This window comes from Rattus norvegicus, chromosome 3, assembly GCF_021556685.1.
Source record: "Rattus norvegicus strain SHRSP/BbbUtx chromosome 3, alternate assembly SHRSP_T2T, whole genome shotgun sequence".
Classification (NCBI taxonomy): domain Eukaryota; kingdom Metazoa; phylum Chordata; class Mammalia; order Rodentia; family Muridae; genus Rattus; species Rattus norvegicus.
The window spans coordinates 9,732,262-9,758,652 of record NC_141536.1 but is presented as its reverse complement, the minus strand read 5'-3'; the positions used below and the strand labels follow the sequence as shown (position 1 = coordinate 9,758,652).

General features: G+C 48.7%; 1 protein-coding gene and 2 non-coding genes across 4 annotated transcripts; 1 reads left to right on the top strand and 2 right to left on the bottom strand.

The window, feature by feature from the left end:
• Positions 1 to 3,045: 3,045 nt before the first annotated feature.
• Positions 3,046 to 3,171, top strand: LOC120102096 (U6atac minor spliceosomal RNA). Its single transcript, XR_015685178.1, has one exon. It is a non-coding gene; the product is annotated as a U6atac minor spliceosomal RNA (small nuclear RNA).
• Positions 3,172 to 6,370: 3,199 nt separating this feature from the next.
• On the bottom strand, positions 6,371 to 26,014 carry Wdr5 (WD repeat domain 5). 2 transcript variants are annotated; one of them, XM_087652957.1, is made up of 15 exons: positions 25,904 to 26,014; positions 25,044 to 25,342; positions 22,138 to 22,301; positions 21,242 to 21,350; positions 20,883 to 20,956; positions 20,281 to 20,370; positions 20,033 to 20,122; positions 19,794 to 19,877; positions 16,379 to 16,434; positions 13,802 to 13,848; positions 10,647 to 10,722; positions 9,942 to 9,975; positions 9,456 to 9,530; positions 9,043 to 9,130; positions 6,371 to 8,150 (listed from the first exon to the last, which is right to left on the bottom strand). In XM_087652957.1, the coding sequence occupies exons 3-15, from the start codon at positions 22,216 to 22,218 to the stop codon at positions 8,050 to 8,052; spliced, it is 1,005 nt and encodes a 334-aa protein (XP_087509083.1). In that variant the 5' UTR covers positions 22,219 to 22,301; positions 25,044 to 25,342; positions 25,904 to 26,014; the 3' UTR covers positions 6,371 to 8,049. The 2 variants fall into 2 exon arrangements, with proteins under 2 accessions (XP_087509083.1, NP_001034123.1); NM_001039034.1 differs by lacking the exon at positions 25,904 to 26,014 and having other exon boundaries at positions 6,389 to 8,150; positions 25,044 to 25,324.
• On the bottom strand, positions 16,494 to 16,575 carry Trnaa-agc47 (transfer RNA alanine (anticodon AGC) 47). The gene has a single exon. It is a non-coding gene; the product is annotated as a tRNA-Ala (tRNA).
• Positions 26,015 to 26,391: the final 377 nt, after the last annotated feature.

The following is a 26,391-nucleotide window of genomic DNA, read 5'->3' as shown; positions in this document are numbered from 1 at the left end:
TGGTTCAATAACCAGCATCCACACAGCAGCTCACAAGCACTGTAACTCCAGTTCCAAAGGCTCGGATACCCTCCTTCGTGTACATCACACACATACACACAAGCAGGCAAGTTCTCATTAACATCATTTTTAAAAAATAATAACATTAAAAAATAGAGGCTGGTGAGATGGCTCAGCAGTTAAGAGCACTGACTGCTCTTCCAGAGGTCCTGAGTTCAATTCCCAGCAACCACATGGTGGCTCACAACCATCTGTAACAGGATCTGATGCCCTCTTCTGGTGTGTCTGAATAAAGTGATAAGTAAATCTTAAAAAAAAAAAAAAAAAAAAAAGGGGGCTGGGGATTTAGCTCAGTGGTAGAGCGCTTACCCAGGAAGCGCAAGGCCCTGGGTTCGGTCCCCAGCTCCGAAAAAAAGAACCAAAAAAAAAAAAAAAAAAAAAAAAAAAAAAATAGGAGTTGGGGATTTAGCTCAGTGGTAGAGCGCTTGCCTAGGAAGCGCAAGGCCCTGGGTTCGGTCCCCAGCTCCGAAAAAAAAAAAAGAACCAAAAAAAGAAATAATAATAAAATAAAAAAATAAAGGATATTCCATTAAATGTGACTCCCGGGTAAACAAGTTAGTTTTAGTGAAATATGTCTTGTGAAATGTTTGGAACACACTTAAAAAAACGTTGTTTTATCTGACATTCCAGTTTAGCTGCTTGCGTTCTATCTAGTAACCGATTTGGTGAAGTGACCTGAACATATTTGGCTTCTAGAACTTTCTCTGTATGCAGTTCATGATGTCCTTAGGAGCATTTAAGGACAGCCACCAGGCCAGAAGTGATTGCTCTATTTGTTTATCTTCGTGCTCCAGACTCTAGGCACACGAGAGAAAGCAGCTCTACCTGTAGCCCAGACAAGCCTGCTGGTCTTAGCAAGTTCTCACTGTTTCTTAATCCCTGGGGTATCGGTGAAGATTTGGCCTGGTACGGTTCATGGCAAGGAGCTCGGTGAGGGAAGCCCTATGCTGACCAGACATATATTCAATGAGCACCTTGGGCCTTCCTGTGAGCAGGTGCTACTGTGGAAGACAACAGAAGAGAAGGTGCTTATCACAGCTCAGGGCCCAGAGGCACCAGCACAGCATCCTCCATTGGTGAGCACGACAAAGAGCCCCTCTGTTTCCCACAGGCTCTGCAGGTTGTCCAAGAAAGAACAGTGGCCTAGCAGGCCCTTCCAGCAAGCTCCTGACCCTCTAGCTGCCTTTCCTTAGCGTGAGTCATTCCAGCTTTGTCTCTAAATGTGGTGATGATCTCCACCTGCACCAAATGCAAAGCCAGGCCTTGATGGTAGGAACCACAGAGGACTGGTGAGAAGATGCCATGGATAAAGGCATCCAGTGGCTGATGTGACAGCCTGAATTTGAGCCCAGGGACCCACATGATAGAAGTGACTCTGAAAAGTCGTCAGGGGACAACATGCCTTTGTTTTGTTTTTAAAGCTTAAGAGACCCGCTCTGGGGTTCCTATGGAACCGGCTGCCCGCTTCCTCCTTCTATCTACAGTGAACTTGTGAGCCCACGAGGAGGATGTAGCTGTGCTGGTGCCAAGTAAAAGCTACCAATTCATTCTCCCAGCTCCGGGCAACACAATGCCCTGCAGATTACCCAAGATCATCCAAAATGCTACTCCCAGCCTCAGGTCCAGCTCATACTTCCAAGGAGAAGACGCAGACCCTGGCCCATGCTCTCTCATATAGACAATCTGTTGGGTAACCTGCTGTCTTTCCATCTGTCAACAGTTTTCCACCTGCAGCCACCAAACTTGTCCTAAAACTTCGCAGTACAAAAACCTGACTCAACGCTAACCTCTGGGCCATGGTGCTGCAGACCTTTAACCCAGCACTGGGAAGGCAGAGGCAGCTATGTATCTGAGTTCAAGTTGCTACGGTCAGAACAATCGGGGTTATGCACAGTTCTACAGACCTTCTCTAAAATCATGCCAGCTTTCCAGATGTGATATGCACACACACCCGGTCCACAATACCTCGCTGAACAACCCTGGCACCACTTCAATTCCTTCAGTGCCTGGCCATGAATCTGCCTTAACAAATTAAGTCCCGTTTGTTTTTAAGACACATCTCCTTCACCTAGACTAGGCTGACTTAGAACTCAATTTTCCTGCCTGCCTGCACTTACCTGGTGGCGAGAGTACAGGTATGTACTACACGCCCAGGGAACTACTGACTGCTGTAAAACACAAGCAGCCCGAAAAATACAAAGTAAACACAGCCGATACATACAGCTCCTTCACTGTTTGTATGCATATGTGCACACGTGTGCACTTGGCCACGCGTTTGTAAAAATGTGCATGACACTTGTGCAAGTCTAAGTATGTCTGTCCTTGTTTAGACACGTGTGCACTCTTAACAGACCGTGGTTTTACGAAGGGGGCTGGTTCTGGCTCGATGGTTTCTTCAATAAAATGAACTTAACCGAAGATCACCGGACGTAGATACAGAAGCAGAAATAGCCATTGCCTTCCTCGAATCCAGAGCGCCCGCGGACGTGTAGCAGCCGTCGCTGCGCATGCGCGATCATAGTGGATCGAACCGAGGAGCATGCGCAGACTCTGTACACAGTTTCCCCCCCAACTTTAGCGCTTACAACCGTCGCCCGGAAATTCATGAAGGATTAACAGACGCTCATCCTCTGATTCGTCCCCGCCCACTCCCACTTCCCGCCGTCCGCAAGCGTGTCCCGGTTGGATGTGCGCCCACCCTGTTTTGTTTCCGGGGAATCTGTTTTGCTCAAGAACGTTCACAACTTCCGGTGTTCCCTTCGGCCTGTGATTGGCTGGTTCTATGAATAAATTAAAGTTTGGTCGGGTTAAAAATGAATAAACCGTTTTTATTCTTAGATAACCACGATTAAATTATTAAGCAACCGAAAAAATATATAATGCTTTTCAATAACATGTTTTCGTGGCTAGTAAATAAAATTCACCATTACCAAAAGAGGCTACAGTATGAGGGCTTTAAATAGATTGCGGGAAGAAGGCAGTATCGTGTTGTATGAAAGGAGAGAAGGTTAGCACTCCCCTTGACAAGGATGGAAGAGGCCCTTGGGCCTAACAACACACATACGGTTAAGGCATTGCCACCTACTTTGTGGCATCTAACCACTGTTTTTTTGAGTGTGCAAGTTTTAGAAGCTCAAAAAAACGCAATCTTGTACAGATTTCTAGCTCGACATTTCTACTCTGATCACCATGCCCAGCTCTCTTAACCAGTGTGTTTGGGACAGATGTAGACTACTTCAAATGGGCAATTTCGTTCTGAAGGTTGGAGGGCTGTCATGAACAGTAGCTCAACTTCCCACCCAGAGCTATTTGCTCATCGACTTCAGCTATTAGGGTGTTCCTGACAGAAATCTGGCACTTCATACTCAAACAGCAAATAGAGCACTACTCCAGACGAACAGGTAGCTGTGCCTGGGAGCTCATATGGGCTCTCCTAGAGCAGGTTGTGCTGCCAGGAGGTGGTATCCACACGTTTCCTTAAATTGACAATGGCACTTAATCTGTATCTTTAGTAACAGAAACCTATGCAGTGGGTATTATATGTGTGTGCTGTAATACGTGTTGAGGTGTATATCCACTTGTGTGCATGTGTGTGTACATAGACATGCTGTATATGGTTGATGCTCATGTAACAAAAATGAACATATAGTATGGGCACACAGCACAAAATCCTAAAGAGTATTAAGACAAAGAAAGACTAAGATCACATAATCTTCAAGACAGAATTGAGAAAGACCTGTGACATATTTGAAGCAGGTAACGGGGGTGGGGGTGGGGCATGCTGTGAAACACACTGCTCTCTCCACTCATCACAGTTGAAAGCTTCTAGAATAGTCATGTCCTATTTCTGCTAGGCAGGGAGGGTCACATCTAGTCCAGGCTGATCTTGAACTCCCTATCCTCCTGCCTTCTACTCCCAAATTCTGGGATTATGGGCGTGACACCACCATACCCAACGGTTAAGTTTTTGCTTTAGTTGGGAGTGGTGGGTTGGGGAAGGTGAAAACCAGTACTTATCAAGATAAACACTGCCACTGAACTACTGGCAGTCCTGTCTTTAAAGTCTTACTGGAGCTGGAGAGATGGCTCAGCCGTCTACTCTTCCAGAAAGTTCAATTCCCAGCAACCACATGGTGGCTTACAACCATCTGTAATGTGACTTGATGACCTCTTCTGGTGTGTCTGAAGATACTGGTGTACTCATATACATTTAAATGTAAAGAGAGAGACAGAGAGAAGAGGGGCTATTTTTCAGACAGGGTCTCAGTTGGTCTTCAACTCTCAACACCTATCATGTATCAAATAAGCCTTTGAAAAACCCTGCCTCAGTAACTGAAGGAGCTTAGAGCCCTGTACACACTGTGCCTTGTTTGTGTCTAACCACTAGACTTAAAAGCAAAACGCTAGCTGTGGAATGTCATCTCTGCATGCCTTACTTTGAAATTAACATAAATATGCAAACTCCCCCCAAACACTGATAAACCTTGGGTATGAACTGGTCCACTCACAAACGTTACCAGGGCAGCAGCCCTCCTCACAGAGCAGCCCATAGTACCTGCTCAGAGTAGAACTGGCAGGCAAACAAGTAGAAAGTCACACTCAGGTCCACATGACTGTAACCAAGGGTGGAACACAGGTCTTCACAATTGGACCATGGAGCAACACCACCTCTCTTGGAGGGAGGATAGCTCATGAACTCCAAAGGGAAACTTAGTCCCAATAATCAGAAAGCTAAGGGATTCACAAAGCTCCTCCCCAAAACTGCACAAGTAGCACACAATTGTTAGGGAGAGGCTGGGAGAGAGGGCTCAAGGTTCAAGAGCACTAGTCGCTCTTCCAGAACCCATAAGGCCACTCACAACCATCCATAATTCCTGTGGCAAAGGATCAGACACGTCTTCTGGCCTCCACAGCCACCAGACACACACATGGGACACAGACACAAAGCACCCATATACAAAAAGCAAATACTCTTTGACTTGTCTAGCATTGGCTATCCTGGAACTAGCTCTGTAGACCAGGCTGGCCCTTAACTGACAGAGATCCATGGGTCCCATACCTGGGATTAAATGTGTGCCCCCACTGTGGCATGTTTTTAGAATGCTAAGTAGACTTCCACTTGTGCCTCCCACTGCCTCCAGATTGCTTGGGGAGCTCTGGGGCTGTCACTCAGGCTGGTTTATGATACTCACTGATAAGTTGGACTTGATCAGAATTATTACTTTGATTGGACTTTAGTTCTCTACTCTTTAGGAAGCAGACTTTGGTTCATGTCTGCCCAGGAAAGGTACATCAAGAACACAGTGCACCGGGCAGAAACCCACATAAAGCCATTCAATTAGGGCAACAGCTGTTTGTGCCCAGTTCCAAAGCCACTTACTCCAAGGCCACTGACAGGATCCATGGCACTGTACTTCAGAGATTTACACTGAACCCTTCAAGTAAATTTAGCAGATTCAGGAGCACAGCAGGGAAGACAGCTGAGTAGATAATGCAGACATAAAAATCAATGTGGACCCCAGGCACTGGTGTAAATGCAGGGCAAACACAGCAGTCTGCCTGCCCTCCCAGCACTTAGAGACTAGCAAGGGTCCCAAAGTATGTTGCCTGGCTAGACTAGCCAAATCAGGAAGCTCTAGTTTCAAGAGAGCTGAGGTGGAGAGCTATCAAGGAAGATTTGGCATCAATCTAAAACACTCGTGAACCCCCACACATATGCACGTTACCAAAAAAAAAAACAAAACAAAAAAAAAAAAAAAAAAAAAAAAAAAAAACAATTTTTAGGGCTTCGGGGGCTGGAGAGATGGCTCTTGCCGAGGTCCTGAGTTCAATTCCCAGCAAGCAATGGGATCCGATACCCTCTTCTAACAGCTATAGTGTACTCATATACATCTGAGGAAGAGGGGCAGGGGGGGTGTGGGGACTGTTTTTCAGACTGGGTCTCATTACATAGCCCAGGCTAGTCTTGAACTCTCAAATATCTAGTGTTGAGATTATTGGCATGAATCACCTAAGAAACTTAAAAAAATGTCCTCCTTTGGTTATTTGAGACATAGTTTGTGTGATCCTGGCACTAGCTCCATGGACAGGGCTGGCCTTGAACTTAGACCCTGCATGCCTCTTGAGTACTGTAACTAACGGTGTGCTCTGCTAAATAAATTCTTATTAAGTGCCAGCCAAATGACCTAACTCTAGTGAACTGGGTCCTATTCCAGGACCCACATGGTAAAAGGGAATGACAGGTTGTCCCGACCTTCACACACACCTAATGTATGCACACAAAATTAATTCCTTTAAAAATGGAACAAAGTTACAAGACATGAAAATCTTTATTTTTAAAAAGAGAATGTATTTTTACATAAATCTACAACAGAGTTCAACTGTAGAAAAAATAAACTATACTTGGGGATACTGCGCTCAACATGGCAAGCAAGCTCCCTCCCTCAGGAGGGGCCGCACACCGGGCCACAGCTGGAAAGACCTCACCACCCCTCCAGAAACCCCAGCAACCTGCCCACAACATTGACCAGAACCCAGGCACATCTACCCATAGATGCCAGGGGCCACAGAACCCACGTCAGTGTGACAAGCCACCCTATTACAATGGCTTCTTCAATGTGACAGTCCATGTGCACATCACCTCCCTCAAGGAAGAGACAATGTACTGGTATGTATGTGTGTGGGGGTCCTTTTCCAACACCTTTGGATTCTTAATTGTGCCACGATGGAGCGGAGGAAGGGCCAAGAGGACCACAGCTGGGGACAGGTCTCAGCAAAGGCAGAGTAGAGCAGCTACTGACCAGGGCAACCTGGCTTCAATACGTATCAGTATTGACCTCGCAAGCTGCCACAACCAGAGCAAACCCAGAATCTCCTTTCTGCCTGTGCCTGTGCCCAGCAGCCTTGCCCACCCATCTGGACTCAGACCCTCTGCAGTCTGCTTCGTGTCAGGCCACCTGGGTTTGGCCAGAAGCAGTTGTGAAAATGCTGTGCAGTTCTAGCTTGGCCATTATCTCTTTCTAGCCTGGTCACCTGAGGATCCATTTGGAGCAAGGGCTAAGAGAGGTTTGGTGGATTCAGAGGCCAAGGCAGGAGGCTGTATCTGCTGAGGCAAGCACCAAATTGAACTTCTCCCTCCTGCACAGGTGACCCTGAGCCTCATTCAGAGATAAAGAGGGTCCAGAACCTCACTACATGGTGCCTTTCCAAGACTTCCTTCCTTCCACTCTCTCAACTGAGGTTCTTCCTCTCGAAACACTTAGTGCCAACACAGCCACTGGGAAGAGGAGGCCCAGCAGAACCCACCTCCCAGAGACTTTTCCAACTCCTGCAGGGAGGGGGTATGTTCTAAAGCCCAGATGTGAAGAGCTCTGTCAGAACTCAGGGCCACACCCAGTCCATACCCACCTTTTATTACAGTGTGTGGCTTTACTGAGTGATACCAGTGAGACAAGGGGACACTGCAACCACTGAGAGGTCAGTGTTGACCTATGAACTCCAAAAAAACAAAGGGACTTGACACAGATACAACTTACAACCTTTCTGTGTTTCCAGAAACTCATGGAAGCACACTGGGTACTATTACAGGTAGGGAACTTGAACAAGCAGGCCAAGGCTGGAGGCAGGGAATGGGAGTAGGGCTGTAGGTCCTGTTCCAGTGTGTGCACTGGGCAATACAATACCAAAACAACAATTACAGAGAAAAACAACCCATGAGGAGTTGGACTCACTCTTGTAATAAAAAATTAAAAAATTTGTTGCCTCTGAGCACACAGAACAGACCAGGAACTTCCCCAGGCAGAGACAGAATTGGCAAGAAATATCACAGTGGCTATCAAGACTCGGTGGTATATATGCACGCCCCTGGCCCGACATCTTCAGAGAGGAGGTGCACCAAGCCTGTCAACCCAACCTGGCCCCACGCCTCTGCCCCACATGTGTTTCTTGCCAATCTGGGTGGCTTCCTGAAGTCTCCCATGGAGCCAGGGCTTAGCAGTCACTCTTCCACAGTTTGATTGTTTTGTCATTCTCTAACGCTGCTGAGGCAATGATGTTCTCTGTTGGGTGACAGGCCGTGGAGATCACGACATCTGAAAGCAGAGCTAGTCAGTCACTCCAGGAGAAGCAGTAGCAGCACATGCCTCACCACCCACAGGAGCACCGCACAACTTAGGGGATGCTCAGAACGCCAGGAATAGCACCAAGAACCTCAGCCTTGCTCTGCTTGGTGAGGATCCAAGGGTCCTCACTTCTGTCTACCTGGCCTCCTCACTGGTCTCAGGGCTGACTACGCCCACTTGCCCACTATTTATGAGGTTGTTCTACCTGAGCAAGAGGTGACCACACACCTGAGCAAGGAGACGGGCATTAAAGGATGGCACGTGAGGTCCACTAACTCTGCCTGTTCCCTCAGGTTCCACAGCAAGTGTGACCAAGCCAATCCCAGCCAAAGACAACTGCTCTTTCAGAAAAAGAGCCCTCCACTCCTTAGCACTACAAAGGAGCATCTGATATCCCTGCCCCCTTTCAGAAAGTGGGCAGGCAAGAACTAAAATAAGTTAACTCCATAGCTGTACTCACTCAAGGCTGAGCATTTGCCCAGCAGATGGAAAACTAACATCCCTGAAAGAGCCGGGAGCCTCCAGGAAACGTGAGTTAGACATTCTCCATATTCGCTGAGTCCTAGTACCAGCAGCTGCAGACCCCAGGTACCTGTGCCTTGTTTCTCCAGTGAGGAAAACAAGCTGTACTCCCAGGAGGCTTGAGTCCAACTTAAGACCCAAAGCCAACCAGGCCCAGGACTCTAGGTAAGAGCCCTTGATGCTGCTTTCAAGGCCTCTCAGGCCTGCAGGGCTGGGATGGCAGGGAGAACAGAGTAGCAACACTTGCTTGTGTGTCTCTAAACCCCAGAGACAACCAAGCACCTTGGGGAGCTGAGGGGCTCCCCCCCACCCATGCGGCCCATCTGCAATGACTGCCCACCTGTATGACCCTGCAACTTCTGTACGATCTCCTTGGTCTGCAGATTCCAGATATATACCAGGTTATCTTCAGAGCCAGACACGATCCACTGCAGCAGCAAGCAGGCAGCCAGCAAGGACAGGCGATAAAGACATCAGGTTATATGCTGGGTAGACAGCACAGGTAAGCTGGCTGTCGTCACTCTAAATGCCTCCCATGCCACCCTCAGTCAGTGGAGCTATCCAGTCACCAGTCACCACCTCATCTTAGATCTTCAAGCATATCCAAGTGCAAGACATCACAGCTCCATCCAAAAACAGCAAGTGTGGGTTTGTTCCATAGGCTGAGGGACGCTTCATAAAGACATGAAGCCACCTAGGATGGGTGGCCTCTTAGAGAGCTGGCAGGGTAGGAGCAGCTCAGTGGGAACTCACCTTCCCACCTGTCACGGAGAAGTTGGCAAATATGCAGTACTTCTCATTCTTGTGGCCGGTGTATGTCTTCAGGCACTGAAAAGGTGAGTGTGTGCTGTTAGCACTTACGGTTAGCTTTCATTCCAGAGGATTCCAAATTCTGGGTATTACACATCAACCACAGCATGAACATATTCTAAAAATATTCTAGGGGTTGGGGATTTAGCTCAGTGGTAGAGCGCTTGCCTAGGAAGCGCAAGGCCCTGGGTTCGGTCCCCAGCTCCGAAAAAAAGAAAAAAAAATATTCTAGACATACACAAGGCCCAGACTTGGACCTGCAGATTAGTCCTTCAGAAAACATGTCTTTAAAGGGAGCTGTGCCATTCTCTCTCATCAAATAAGATGGCTGAGCCGCTCCTGCTACAACTCATGGGTCAGCTACACCACCCTCAACCTGGTACCTGGGACTGGCATGCAGGCCATACAAGCCACATGCCTGAAGCTCACCTTCCCTTTGCTGTAGTCCCAGAGCTTCAGTGTGCTGAAAGACAAGAGAGTAGAAGTGAAGGACAGGTCATCTTTGGCATGCCCTGCCTCCCCTAATGCCACCATATCTCAACAACCATGAGTATCAGGACAAAGGATCCTTTAGTTCACCAAGTTCAGCCACTCTACGATACACAAGAGCAAACAAAAGGACCCTAATACTTGTAGCTCAGAGACGGACTGAAGAAACAGATTGCTGGCTGTCTTCCCAAAACTAGAAGCAGAATGTGGAAAACCATGTTGGCTCCAGAAACGCCCAGTTTCTCTCCACAGGAAAAGGCTCATGTCGACCTTGGGGAAGGAGTGGGAGGCTAACCAGGATAATGCCAATCAGGCAACTCTCAAGAGCCAACTAGGCATGGTTCTTTGGAGACCTTGTACAGTGTACGCCAGAGGGGGTCATCATGTATGGCAGTGAGATTCTGCTACGTGAACATGCTTGGAGGCTGGGAATCGGCAGAACAGCCTAGGCCTCAAACCCTTCTCATACTAAAACTAGAGTGGTCAGTCCTTTCTTCAACCCCTCAGCCCACAACCCAGGAAGGAGCTCTAATGCACAGATATAAAACAGCTCAACTGGACAACTGGGAGAAGAAACAACACAAGAGGAGAGGAACCCCACCAACAAAAGCTGTGAGATCGCTCTCAGGGAACCAAAGCACTCACTTGTCCAAAGTTGCAGCCAGGATGTACTTGCCATTTGGAGAGAACTTCACGAAGGACACCGGAGGATTGTCGTCATCTACACAGAAGACAGACAGGCTGACCCTTGGCAGAACTGAGATGCAGTCAGCTCCCAGTTACCCATGTCGACTGTGATGCCCCTGCCACCATCACTCTTGAAGGACACCAAAGAGTTCTGACATCCATCACCTTCCCTGGCTGTTCACATTCTTAAGTCTTCACCCAGTGCCCTGCCAATACAGGCCTCCACCACACATGAAAGGAGGCCCAAAGCTCTCCAGCAATGCTCAACTGATCCCCTGAAGAAAGCTGCCTGACCTAGGGTGGTCTTACAGATAGCCTCTCACTCTTCAGTCAAGCATGCTCTCCTCCTTTCTTGATGGCCGTGCCTCTGCCTCCTGAAGACCAGGTTGCTGACTTTAGCCTCAGCATTTGGCAAGTGGAGTTGCACTGCTGAGGAGCCAGGCCTCCAACAAACTGCCCACATAAAAGCTTCTTCCCAGGGCACAGCGTTCGCTGCCATATCCTTCTGCACAGTGGGCCCCTGCGGGGTCTGCCCCTCAACTGGGTAAGGAGTGTGTGTCCTGAGGTGGGCCTGCCTAGCCAAGGAAGCCAACCAGGCCTTAAAATGTGCATACAAAGACTGGTGTATCCTGACACACATATTACCACAGGGGGTTCGCAGGGGGCTCCGTTTCTTGTGACTGGTCACAAACACTGAAAGGGACATGAGAGAGTAAGGCCAGCTAGGCCACATAAGGCTATTAATTGAGCTGACATGGAGCAATACCTGTGTGCCTTCCCAGGCCACCTCTGAAACAGACACCTGCAGGAATCTCTGATGTGTGCCACACCTCTAATCCCACCCAGCATTCCGGGACCAGAAGAGAGGCGAATCTCAGAGTTTGAGGCCAGCATGGACTACAGAGTGAGTACCAAGACAGACAGGAATACAGAGAAAAACTGTCTGAACAACCCCTCACCCCCTGCAAAAGAATGTCTAAACCTCAATATATGAGAGAAGAGAAACAGACCTTGGGCCAAATCGGCCTACCTACCTCAAGCTAGGCCTTACTGCCCACTGTCTGCACAATCTAAATCCTGGCTATGTACCTGGCTGTCCATCACAGACCAGGGTTTAGCCAACAGCAGGTATAGAACAGAGCACCTACAAGTTCCAAAGGCTGCTAAGATGGCTCTTGTGTTTGCTACACAGACCCAAAAGACCCATAGTAGAAGAGTCTAACTCTTAAAAGCTTTCTCTGACCTCCCCAAGGGTGCTGTGACACATGTACATGTATATATTGGGACACGGACGGATGGACACACACACACACACACACACACACACGCACACACAATTTAAATAGACCTTACAGGGCACAGTATCACAATCTTTAATCCCAGAACTCCAGAAGCAGAGAAGCAGGTAGATCTCTGAGTTCAAGACAAGCCTGGCCTACAACATGAGCTCCAGCCCAGCCAGGGCTTCACAGACAAACCCTGTATGTTTAGAGGGGAAGGAGAAGGGGAGGGAGTGGAGGACACCAAAAACCCGAAGAAACTGAATTTTAATGTTCCCTAGGACAGTTGTTTAACTGAAGCAAGTGTAACCAACTCTAGCATTCCCCACCCTGTGGCGACCAACCTGTTGGAGCGCCTGTGATGGCTGCGTCTAACTGGATATGTACCTACACATCATTCCAACAGCAACCACTACCTCCTGGCCTCTGCTACAACTGGATACCCAGTGTTTTAAACCACAGCACAAAGTACACGTCACGTGCAAACACTGCATCATCTCACAGAAGGGACCCGAGCATCTGGGGACTTTGGGATCAATGGAAAGTCTTACAATGCTCTCCCAGATACTGAGGGGTGACTAGACTTACTACACGGCTTTCTGAGTGGTGACCTTTGTAGCTAAGATACAGCCCTATGAATGGAGGATGACAAAAGGTAGCAGATGTTTACAAGTGTTGATAACACGAGCACTAGGTGTGGGTTGGAATAGCTGCTACCAGAGAGCACCAGAGGTCCCTGGAAGACAAGATTGAGGAGGGGGATGGTTAGGACAGGACATTACTACCTGACTGCTCTGAAAAACCAGTTAAGCCAAAGAGTAGACACACAACAAGAAGAACTTAAAACTCAATATTCCAGGGTGACTGTGTCCCCAAACTTACGAAGTGAAGACTATTCACAGCTGCAATAAGTGGCTGTTTTGGAGAGAACATCACACAAGTGATGGTTGAAGGGGCTAGGGGTGTTAAATGAGAGCATGTCACTAAGAGTTGGGCACAGGGGGCTGGAAAGATAGCTCAGTGGTTCTAGAGGTCCTGAGTTCAATTCCCAACACCCACATGGTGGCTCATAACTGTCCCTAATAGTATCCAATGCCTTCTTCTGGTATGTCTGAGGACAGCAATGGTATACTCACATAAATAAAATAAATAAATCTAAGAAATAAAAAAAAAAAGGAGTTGGGCACAGGGAAACACAAGGTGTACACACCATCTGCAGGCCAGAGTAATGTCAGAAGTTACCACACCCACGCCACGTTGCCTGGCCTAAATGAGCTCCTATCTTCTCTGCTAACTCAGACATTCTATCCTAGAACCTGGTAGGCCAGAATAGCTACACTAGTTTCCCTACTAGTCTAGGGAGGTAGCCACTACCACAATGGCCGATCTATCCCCCAAAGCCAGAGTGGTAAAGAAGCAGGGCCTGCCAACCCTTTACCTGGCTCACCTCAGTTCTGAGCTCCAGACTAGCCAAGAACACCCTTCCCAGCCCACTCACCTGTGAGCCCAGACCTGTCCTGCCAACACCCTGCCCACCTTGCAGTACATCCTAGTACTGAACATGTGAACAGGTAGAGGAGGCTGCAGGCCCCAAAGAGCTACAGTCACGATCCAATGATGTAAACCATGCCAAGGACCAACCCCGCATGAGTATGAGAGGCAGTGGGGCAAGCTCCATGGGTGGCTTTAGTAGTCAGGAAGAGTAGGACCACAAGTCCTGCAGAGTAAGGACCCAGGGCAGAAGGAAAAGATGACTTCCTGAAAACAAATATTCTAGGACCACCAGGACATGGCAGCCACCCATCTCCACAACCCACCAGAGAGAGCACTCACCAATGAGCGTCTTCAGACATTGGCCAGAGGCAGTGTCCCAGATTCGGCTGTCAAGCAAGAAGATAACGTATGAGAATTCCTGGTGAGCGCCATCACCGATCGGTCCCATGAGCTCTCTCTGGAGGGCATTTTCCCCCAATTCCCATAGTGCTGCACTTCGCCCTTCACCCACAGATTTAACAATCACTCTGTCTCTGGAGACTGAGCGAGAATAGAATGTGCACGCATAGGACTCAGGACTTCACCTGATGACACCTGTACTCTAGCTAGGATTATACAGACCCTGTCTCTAAAGAGAAAAGATAGGGCTGGAGAGATGGCTCAGCAGTTAAGAGCACTGACTGCTCTTCCAGAGGTCCTGAGTTCAATTCCCAGCAACCACATGGTGGCTCACAACCATCTGTAATGGGATCTGATGCCCTCTTCTGGTGTGTCTGAAGAAAATAGTGTACTCACACACATAAAGAAAATAAAACGAGAGAGAGAGAGCGCGTGCGAGCGAGAGCGCACTATATGGTAATGGTGCACCCCTTTAATCCCAGCACTTAGGAGACAGAAACAAATTCAAGGCCAGACTGGTCTACAGAGGAAGTTCGGGGACATCAAGGGGACAGCGACTCCCTGTGTGTGTGTTTGGTGATGGATGGTGGCAGCACAGCAAACAGCAACTGTACTTCTTCCCAAGGTGACCTCCCATGCCGTAACTCATCCTCAGCCTTCCCCAGGCTAGGCCCTATACCATTCCTCAGAGAGAGGTAATCAGGCTCTCCTCTCGACACTAAGCAGGACCCCAACAGCAGCCTTTCCACATCTCCCCCTTCCCCAGGACTTCCACTCTTGGGACCAGCTGGTCTGCTCCCTCCTTGCTTCCTGCCCAGTCCCTCAGCACAGGACCAGACTCACCTCTGCAGGCTGTTTTACTTTTGAGCCTCACGCCTCAGCCTTAAAGAGGGCATAAGCTGCTATGACTGGAATCCTGTAGGTGCTTTTTAAATTCACTTTTGTTCAATAAGCAAAACTAAGGAACTGAAATCCAAATACATTCTCCACACAGGCGCATGCTGACATAACTCCATCCTGACCTCTGCAGGCTGTGTGCTCAGTCAGTCTTGCTCTCCGTGGCTCCGCCCCTCTCCTATCATAGCCCTAGCTAGCACTTCCCCATCATCTACCTGGTTCATTCCAAGTAAAAAGAGCAGCCACCAGGAATCCTGGCAAATGTATGACCCTTCCTGCTGGACAGCAGCAGGTCCTGAGGTTCCAGAGAGGCTGGGCTGTGCAGACTCGGAATCGATTCTGGCCTGTCACTTAACTGCCTGTACTATGTTCACCTTTACTTTCCAAAACACGCATTACATATCTGTTTCCTGTTTCCAGTCCATTTTTCTGTCTTCCTTTCCAATGTGCTTCTACCTGGGGTCTCTTGGGCTACTCTGCCTATGACAATGAAGGCACACTAACACACATTGGGCTAGCCCAACTGAAACAAGCTTTAATGGACTTATCTTTTCAAAGAACTGTCCCTTTGCTCAAGTTTGTGCCACCCCCAAACAGAGGAAATGTTTAGTTTGCATCACTCAACGCTCTCTCTATGTGGCCAGTAAACAAGTAATGTTGCCAACCGGCTTAGCCAAGTCCCAGCCCAGCCCTGTGCAGTCAAAGGCAGAGGTCCAGCTGAGCAATGGCAGCAAGGCTCAGCTCCACCTGCTGCAGCAGCACAGGGCTGTGAGGCCCGTCACCTCTCCCTGTTGTGTCTAGGCTTTGCTTTCTGGCTTTTGGTGGCAGCGCTACTAGGGCACCCAACTTTCTAGTTCCTTTGGTTCACTCTAGGCCCCTCTTCCCTATCAATTATGTGGATTTTGCTACACAGATGTCACTCTGCTCGAACACTTCATTTTAGGTATATTTTTATAGCATCCAAGCAAAGTCTTTGCAACCTCAAGCCAAGGCCCTGAGATATTCAGCCAGCCCATCATCCCCGCCACACATAAAGCAGTGTACCTCACTCACCTACCACACTACTTACCTTGCTCTCTTCTGTGGAACATCGACACATAACTGTTATGAGGTCTCCAAGCTCAAAGTGCAAGTAGCACTGTATTCCCAAGCCTGCCTGTGACCTGCACTCTCCCGTCTTCTGAAGAGCCCTAGGCACTTCTATCTACAGTCACATCTACAATGCTGTCCACCACTAAAGCTCTGCACAGACCACATCTCTCCCACACAATGGGGTCTGCTGGTTCACCTGACCAGAGCTCATGGGATCTATGAACAGCACAGCACCACTGCACAAGAGCTCAGCCCGTTGACTCACTTTCTACAACTTGGAAAGGGCACACTCAAGGGCGTGCAAGGAACTCACAGCTCCTACTCTGCTCTGGGTTGCCTCACCAATCATCCACACTTCCACCAGCTCCTCATAGCGTCTCACCCCCTGAACTCTGTACCAGATCTGTCAATGACCTGCAACCAGTGGGGCCCAGGCTTCTGGAAGATGAGGCATGTTTCCTCTCTGTGCTGCAGCACAGAGCTAGAACAGCACACAGCAGGCCACTCACTCCATGAAGAGTCACTCACCAGAGGCCATCATAGCTACTGGAAACGATCAAGGATCCATCACGATTGAAATGAACCTGTAAGTCAGAGAGGAAGAGAAGCTGATTTCTAGCAGATGCTCTTTTTTTTTTTTTTCTTCCGGGGCTGGGGATCGAACCCAGGGCCTTGTGCTTGCTAGGCAAGCGCTCTACCACTGAGCTAAATCCCCAACCCCGAGAAGCTGATTTCTAATTAGTATGTGTCTCTGGATCCGAAGATATCCTGCCCACAGAGCTCAGTCACTGTGATTCCCTTTGAGCACCTGACAAACTGACAAGGCCAATACAACGTACGTGTGTGTGTGTGTGTGTGTGTGTGTGTGTGTGTGTGTGTGTGTGTGTGTGAGAGAGAGAGAGAGAGAGAGAGAGAGAGAGAGAGAGAGAGAGAAAGTGTAGAGACCTCCTTTCTCACCAGCAGGGAGCAAACGCTCAGTCAGGAACGGTCCATAGGTGCTCTGCGCTCCCTCATGCCACTCCAGATGCTGTGTCTACAGTCCCAGCAATGAAACCCAGGCCACCATAAACTGTGGCTCGCCCGGGCCAATATCCAAATTTCACTGTGAGTCCTGGTGCCCTTCGGGTAGCTCCAGGCCCTTATTACTTACTGTTTTCAGTGTTGTCATCTTCTCTTTTTGAGACAGGATCATGTAGCTATGGCTGATTGAATCCACTATGTAGCTATGGCGTCTAACTCCTAATCCTCCTGCCTCTGCCAAAGTGCTAGGGTTACAAATGTGTAGCCATGTTTCTGCAACACTGGAAATGGAACCCAAGGGCTGGTGCATGCTGGGCAAGCACTCTGCCCATGCACCAGATATTGGGTCACATTCCAGCCCTGCTTACATCTTAGTGCCAAGAACTCAGTCTATCTCCCAAATTTCTTTAACTTTCGCTTAGTCTTTGATAGGCGTAGCCCAATGGTGACTTGAGAAATGTCCAGCTTCAGCTCCTTGGGGTCACAGGCATGTAAAACCCTTACAGCAGCCGTCAGGTTCCAGGGCCTCTGCCGTCACACACCTGATGGGCCAGCACTGGAGCCCGAGGTCACTTTCTCCTGTTGACCAGTCACTCAACCACAACTCTAAGTCACATAGTGCTCCTTTCCTTAAGTTAAGGCAATGATCTATCCACACTTATCTCTATTTTCAATACACAAGCAAATTCTTACTAAGACGTAATAGGGTAAGGGGTCAACGTGGGCACCTGACTTTTCCATGAAGCCAATGTGCAGGTAGCACCTTGGAGTAACAAGCAAGCCAGCCCACAGGGTACTCAGATCATCCTGGACCAGTTACTAGGACTCTCTGCTGGGGATGAGGCACAATGAACAGTTAAGGGGACACGGATACAATGACAACTCACAGGCCGAGGCTATAGCTAAGGAGACAGTATGAAGGGGCTTCAACTGAGGCTGGGCATTAGCTTTGAGGGGCATTCATTAAGTCATCAACTTGATGAAGGGTGTTTCCTTGATTAATGAGTGCTATAGGGCCTCAACTGTTCGTGATGCCACCTTTAGGCAGGTGGTTCCAGCTTGAAAAACAATTAAGATGATCAAAGCAGGAATAAGACAGTAAATAATGTTCCTCCAGTGCCTCTGCTCCAGCTGCTGTCTCCAGGTTCTTGTCCTAACTTCCTTCAGTGATGTAACTGTGATGTGAAAGTATAAAACGATTACAGGCATAGGGCACACCTATAACTTCAGCACTCAGGAGGCAGAGTGTGGTGGTTTGAATGAAAATGGCCCCCATGGGCTCATAGGAGGAGTGGCACTGTTAGGAGATGTGACCTTCCTGAAGAAGTATGTTTGGGGGCTGGAGAGATGGCTCAGTGGTTGAGAGCACCGACTGCTCTTCCTGAGGTCCTGAGTTCAAATCCCAGCAACCACATGGTGGCTCACAACCATCTGTGATGGGATCTGATGCCCTCTTCTGATGTGTCTGAGGGCAGCTACAGTGTACTCATATACAGTGAATAAAATCTTAAAAAAAAAAAAAAAAAAGAATTAAAAAAAAAAAAAAAAAAAAAAAGAAGTATGTTTGGAAGGGGTGACCCAAGGTTTCAGAAGCTCAAGCCAAGCCCTGTGCCACTCTCTTCCTGCTGCCTGCTGATCTGGATGTAGAACTCTCAGCTAGTCCTCCAGCACCAGTCTGCAAGCATGCCACCATGATTTCCTTCATGCCACCATGTTTCCATCATGATGGTAATGGACTAAACCTCTGAACTGTCTCTCAGCCAGCCCCAATGAAATGTTGTCCTTTACATGTGTTCCTGTGGTCCTGGTGTCTGTTCATAGCAATTAAAACCTTAAGGCATGGGGTTGGGGATTTACCTCAGTGGTAGAGCGCTTGCCTAGCAAGCGCAAGGCCCTGGGTTCGTTCCCCAGCTCCGAAAAAATGAAAAGGAAAAAAAAAAAAAAAAAAAAAAAACCTTAAGGCACAAAAGCAGCTAGATCCGTCTCTGAGTTCAAGGCCAGACTGCTCTACATACTGAGTTCTACAATAGCCAGGGCTATCCTAGAGCAGGCTTTTAAAAAAAAGAATTTTTTTCTTCTTCTTGTACTGGCTAGTTTTATGTCACCTTGACACAAGCTAGAGAAGAGGAAGGTTCAACTGAGAAAATGCCTTCCTGAGACTGGGCTATAGGCAAGCCTTTCCTAATTAGTGGCTGATGGGAGAGGGCCCAGCAGAATGAGCTGGTGGTCCTGGGTTCTATATGAAGCAGGCTGAGGGAGTCATGAAAAGCAAGCCAGTAAGCAGCACTCCTCCTTTTCCAAGACAAGGCTTCTCTGTGTAGACAGCCCAGGCCGTCCTAGAACTCACTCACTCTATAGAAAAGTCTGCCCCTGCCTGAGGGCCAGCACTGCCCTGCTAGCAGCACTCACTCCTCTACAGCCTATCAGTCTTGCTTCCAGGCTTCAGCCCTGCTTGAGTTCCTGTCCTGACTTCTTTCAGTGATGAACTACGACATGGAAATACAAAGAAAATAAACTCTTCCCTAACCTGTTTTTTGATCATAGTGTTTCATCATAGCAATGATAACACAACTTAGAACACTTCAATCTGCTTTCGGTCACTGTTTTATCGGAAAAATAGAAACCCTAGAATCCTACCACACTCATTAAAGCTAATCTACTCAAAATTCTCATGGTTCCCTTATTCGCCAGTCACCCTCATTCTGAAAAAGTCCATTGAAGGACACCGCCCTTGAAAATCCCTGTCGTCTATCTACCTCCCAGTTCACACAGTGCCCCATGGCTCCCCATTATCCCCATGTACCACAGCACACAGGACCAAGAGGTATCTGGGCCTCTGGTCATTTGGATGCTGCTACATGTAAGCAAATCAAGTTAATCCATTCAGAGGGAATTCTGCCGAGAACATGTTAGGAGGACTCACGGCTGAGACTGGATCCGAATGGGCAGGCAAAGTCTTGAGGCACTTCCCTGTCTTCACATCCCATATCCTCACACTTTCATCAAACTAAAGGTGAGACAGGACATTAAAGTGACTCTACAGAAACAGAGCAGCAACAGTGTGATCCCTGAGACCCACCTAGAAGCCAAACCCTACCCCAACCAAGCACCAGAATATGACACTGTACACATCACCCTTGGAGGAGAAACCCACGCACTTACAGACCCTGAGACGATGAGGTTGGACTGGGGGTTGAAGTTGCAGCAGAAGACATAGTTACTGTGGCCCTTTAGGGTCTTCAGACACTTTCCCTAGAACACATAGCATACATACCAAGGCCTGTGACTTCCAGGGGCTATACACCCTGAGACAAACTTGTAGCACATCTGAAGGCCTACCCGAGACCAGCCATCCACACAGCCAACTCATCTCAACTATAGGCACTCCCTGGAAGATCAGTGTCACTTACGGAACTCACGTCCCAAATCTTCAAAGTTTTATCATCAGAGGCAGACACAAGGAGGTTAGAATCTGATGACCAGGCTACATCAGATATTCCCTTGGGAAGGAAAAAAAAACATGATTACCACCTTGTGGAACAAAATCCAAATGACCAGTAAAAGATCAGCTGGAACTAATTTATGCACCATGCTGTCAGGAAATCCAGCCAGTATTAGCACAATACACCTGGCCCAGAGCCAGAGGCCACTACTCTCAGCTCTGCCAACTTCTTAGACTCACTCACCTGTGGAAGCTCAAAGTGCTTGTGCTTACACTAAAAATATAAGGAGGCCAGATGTGCTAGTACAAGCCTGATTCTTAAGACAGGACTGCAGTTCCAGACCAACCTGGGACTACTCAGTAAGACCCAGAACCCACTAGACTTAACAGTCCCGACAAGCCAAGTGATGGTGCACACCTTTAAATGCCTGCACTAGAGAGCTAGAAGCAAAGGCAGCAAGCTATCCAAGTTTGGATCTCCAAGTTGAAGGCCAGCCTGAGAAAGTCACAGGACAGCCAGGGCACCCAGCCACCCTGCTCAACACCTAGTACACCTCGTAGGAAACCTACCAGTTTGTGACCAGATATAGTTTTCTCAAACTTTCCATCATATGCTCCCCAAATTTTAATGAGTTTATCAGCAGCTGAAAGGAATGGAAGGGAGTTGGGTCAGAGAAGGTTGTGGCTATTCAGTCCCCTAAAGTAAGGCCTGGGCCACTCAATAAATTAAATGTGGGCACGGAGGTACCTCCCTTACTGCAAAGTGGCAGTAGCCTATGAACAGGCAGTTACTTCAGTTCCATACAAACATGCTGAATGCGAAGAACCCAGAGACCAGGGACAAGTAACACAGTCCGGTCTCCTCATCCTCCCTCCTCCCACAAAGCTCAGACAGCCTCTCCACCAGCAAAGGACTGAAGTATACTCACAGGAACTTGCCAGCCACTCCCCATTGGGGCTGAACTTCACAGAGGACACAGCTTTTGTGTGGCCAGCCAGGGTGAACTTCAGGGCATAGTTTGGCTTAACAGGTGTAGGCTGTGGGAACAGTTTGGATTAGCCAGAGGCAACTAACACCAATCAACTCTCTCGATGCCCAAAGTGTAATCAAGCACGGCTGGTTCCAATCTCATACACAAGAACTTACTACAGGGGCTGGAGGGATGGCTTAGCGGTTAGGAGCACTGACTGCTCTTCCGGAGGTCCTGAGTTCAATTCCCAGCAACCACATGGTAGCTCACAGCCATCTATGGTGGGATCTGATGCCCTCTTCGGGTGTGTCTGAATTTATAGTGTACTCATATACATAAAATAAATAAATGTATCTTTAAAAAATTTTATAAAAAAAAACCCTTACTACAACCTTCTCTGATGTCACCCTTCAAACTGTCAGCGTGAGCCTATCACTTCTCTTCAAAGCTCCCACTTTCCCTGGCATCCCTACCTTTAGCACACCAAGAATTTGTAATTTTTTTTTTGTCCAGATACGGTGGTGCATGTCTTTAATCCCAGTACATGGAAGGGAGAGGGAGGCAGAGGCAAGCAAATCTATGTAAGTTCAATACTAGTTTGGTCTACATAATGAGTTGCTCACCAGCCAGGACTATAGGGAGACTCTGCCTCAAAACCAACTGTACTTTTTGATAAACTCCCCATCATCTTAGGTTTGGGACTCCCTGGTGTGTACCTAGCGGCTCTATGGACCACTGCTGTGTGCTCAGAAACTGACAGCATACCTCACTGGGCAGAGAAGTCTACACTAATGAAATAAGGTCCCTGAGACTCTCTCCATCCTGTCTACCACAGTGGTCCCGGTGGGACATACCTTGCTCTGTGTGGCTGATGAGGAAGGAGTGGGCTGTGCTCTTGCAGCCTCTGTCTCTGGTTTCTTCTCCTCCGTGGCCATGGCTCTGAAGCCCACAGGGCAGGACACCGTGAAGAGGGAGTCACAATGGAAGAAGCCGTCAGCTAACCCGTACTCTATGGGACCTATAAACAAATCCTCTCTTTAATAAAGGTTGTTGCAGAAATGGTTCAGTTGTTAGGCTCACCAAATGCTGTTCCAGAAGACCAAGTTTGATTCCCACTTGTGGGCTTACAACTATCTGTGAGTCCAGCTCAGAGAATCTGACACCCTCTTCTGGCCTCTGTAGACAGCATGCACAAGGTACACAGATTTACATAAAGAGGGGAAAACCAAAGTAAAATAAAATTTGCCCTGGTGTGGTGGTACACACCTTTAATTCCAGTACTCGGGAGGCAGAGGAAGGTGTATCTACAAGTTTGAAGCTAGCCTAGTCTAAAGAGTGAACTCCACTCTCTTGCTCTCCCTCCTTACTCCTCTCTCCCCATTCCCCTCACCCTTCTCTCTCCATGTGCTCATGGCTGGCATCCCTCAACTCTATCTCTGCCTTTCTCGGTCTCTGCTACCCTCTCAACTCCCCTCCCATGCCCTGAATAAACTCTACAATATACTGTTGACTGTTGTGTGGCTGGTCCCTCAGGGGAAGGAATGTCTCCGCATGAGCCTGCAGAGGCACCCCCTCCCCCCACACCATTCCCTCACACCATATCTCTCCTCCACCAAACATATTCCTTCTCTCCTTATTTTTATAAAACACACGCACAAAAAAGGCATACTCTGTGCTGTGTTTTATAAAAAGATAAGAGAGGAAGGAATATTAAAAAAAAAAAAAAAAAGCGTGAACTCCAGGACAGTCAGGGCTACACAGAAGAAATCCTGTCTCAAAACAACAAAAAGGTTCTTGGGACTGAGCTGTTCATAGAAGAGTGTTCACCTAACATGCATAAGACCACCTCACCCCCCCACAAAAAAACAGTGACTCTAGGGCTGGAGGGATGGCTCAGTAGTTAAGAGCACTGACTGCTCTTCCAAAGGTCCTGAGTACAAGTCCCAGCAACCACATCTATAATGAGATCTGATGCCCTCTTCTGTGTGTCTGAAGACAGCTACACTGTACTCAAACAAAATAAAAATAAAAATATTCCCAAGAAAATGGGTAAAAAGGAGAACATGACCGCAGCACTGAACCCTACAACAAATAAACTGCTCCAAGCTGGGGATAACTGTACCGAGGCTGCAGCTTCAGGTGCTCTGTGTGATGGATGGTCTACTCTTGAACCTTCTGTGAGCCTAAGACTTAAGCTTCAAGAAGGCTTCCCACTGCAGTATACAGATGTGTACCGGAATGTGAGCTCTGCTTCAAAGATTCCTTGATACAGTTTTTTTTTTTTTTCTATTCTTTCGGAGCTGGGGACCGAACCCAGGGCCTTTTGATACAGTTTTTAAAAGGCTTTCTAACAGAAACAACAGACCAAGTGACAAGAGTAGACCTTCTGTGCAGAAGTTTGGAAACTCAGGCAAATTCTAAAATACACCCAAAGAATTTGAGGAAACACAGGAGTCTTGTCTGTACCTGGTGGCCTCCACCTCGGCTCCCTTTGACCTCACAGGCTGCAAACTGCCTTCTACAATGCTAAGAGCGTACAGAGCTCAAGGACTCTTGCACAGAGTACTATAAAAAGAGCTACAAGAAAGAGTACAGCAAAGTAGACACCGCCCCCATATGAAACCTCCCAGGAGGAGTAGCAGGAAGAACATCAGAGAAACTGCACCAGAAGAAGCTGCAGAGCTGAGGGAAAGCAGTTACTCCCTTCAGCAGTGCAACTGCAACAACTTCCTACAGTTTACAGGCCATCCCGTGACTGGGAAGTGAGTTAGTGCTCCTCCAATGGAGCGCTCCTAAGACATGCAAACATCACTGGCCATCATGATCCCTCAGCCATCAGTGTAAGGAGAAATCACGATGCACAGCCTAGCTTTGAGACTAAACCTGACACCTCACACAGACCCCACGGGAGACTAAGAGGAGACAACACCAAAAGAGACCAAAGCCTCAGTCTTCAATCCTAGGAAGGAACAGTAACACCCACCACACAGGGCACAGGTGTAGCCTGCTCCACCAAGGTCAAATTCTGCTGTAGCTCAAGCCCAGGTGCAAGGATCCAACTAGGGGTAGGTCCCCTGCCTGGGTCCCTCCACAAAGCAAAGCTCTTGTGCCCAGGAAATACCAGCTGCTTGGTGTTTTTAGCTTTTTGGAGACAGGGTCTTGCTATGCACCAGTATTCAAAATCCTGCCTCAATAGCCGCAGTATGGTTGGTGTAACAGGCATAAATCAACTCCCAGGCCTGACCTGAAGCTGCTTAACGCAACTATATGGCCATGAGTTCCCAGAGCCAACATGTTTGTGGATCATACAGGTAGCAAGAGGAGCTGAGAAGATGTTAAGTAATGAGATAGAAAGTCCTACCACATCTCCCTGCTTCAGGGAAATAAAAGGCCAAGGGAGCAGGGCAGATCTCTGGGGTAGGAAGTCTCGAGGAACTAAGCAGTGTCTTTTAGCATATAAAGAGATTCACCTAGCCTCGGGTGAATGGCCTTGCAAAACAAGCACGAGGATACCCAACCCTGCCCATCCCATCCCACCCTTTATAAACTGATTCTTTCAGGAAGCCAAATATTAACATATGAAGACACTGGGTGTGCACCACACTTTGATCCCAGCTCTAATAAGTTCACAGCCCCAAACAACCAACCAAAAAAAAAAAAAAAAGGAAAAAGAAAAGAAAGAACATTAGCATTAGCCAATCTACCTCGCAGCATTCAGGAGGTTCGGGAATTCATAGTTAAATGTGAAGCCAGCACCAACCTGAAACCGTCTCAAAGGAAACCAATTTCCAATTCCACTGGGTAGAGTCCAAGACAGAGAGCACTCAGGTGTTCTGTTTTAAGGTCACCGGAAAGCAGGACTTGAAGAGGACAGCTCTGGGAGGGAGGTGTGTTAAGCAGGATCCTCAGCAGGTGGTTTGGAGCTGGCCTCCACGGCCCACAAAGGAGGCAGTTAACTGGCAACCGCAGCTTTACACTACAGGGAACGTGATCATGGAAGGGCAGCAGCCATCAGTCTCCCTCCAATCAAATGCAGATTCCTTGTTTCCGCCTTAGACACTGAGTACACAAGTATGGGAAGACAGAATGGTCCAGTCACTCAGGTGAGTGCAGTAGGTAACCCAACAAAGAGCTCCAACCCATCCTCTCTGGACTACTGGATACCCCTAGGTCCTAGTACCATTGGCTTCACATCACTGTACTCTCAACTGCCTGGCTGACCCAGACAGTGCTCAAAACCCACTTGACCAGTCAGCCCTCGTCAGGTAGAAACTTGCACTAGGACACGGGTGAAGGTTGTGGTGGCAGCACGAAAGCGCCAAGTGGCCAAGGAAACCTGAGAGATGCTAGCTGGGTGTCCCCACTCCCAGGGACGCCAGCCTGAGGTGTGAGCCACGAGGAGCTCGCAGGGCTACGGGTCTAGGGGCGCAGCAGGGGCCGCAGTGGAAGTAGCGAGCCGTGGCGGCCACAAGGGGCGGCGGGGTCGGGGCGCGGCCACAAATGCGGCGCCGGGCCCGGCCGGAGGCCCACGGAACACGTGCGGCGCTGTGGATCCCGAAGCCCGTGGGCCCTCGTGGTCGCCGCCCCCCTCGCGCCCGCAGGACCGGGTCACTCCCTTACCTGCCGGGGCCGGGGCGGCGGGGCCGGGCGCTCTGGCGTCGCCTCGGCTGGCCCTGCGCGCGAGAGCAGACGATCTGGTGGACCAGTCGGCCGCGGCGCGGGAGGCGGGAGGGATTGCGCGTGCGCGAGGGGGCGGGGCAACGGGCGGCGACGAGGGTCAGAAAAATTAGAGGAGACGGAGCGCCTTAAAGGGCCCACCTATGATTCTTGCTTCCTATTTGACCGCCACTAATTTTCAGTGCCTGCAGACCGGAACTCTCTGCAGTTAAAGATGGGTAAAAATGTGCTTATGTGCCTTTCCTGTTAAATTCCAGGCTATGTCGCCAAGCTAATAGCAGCTTGCCTGTCGTGGCCTGTGCCTGCCCTGGACTCTAGGAAACCCTCTTGGTGCCACTGGTGGACGTCCACGAGGTCCGGAAGTCCGGAGCGCCTGCGGTCTCCCCTGCCTACCGCAGGGCGGGGGCTTCCTGCCACTGCAAACCACAGCT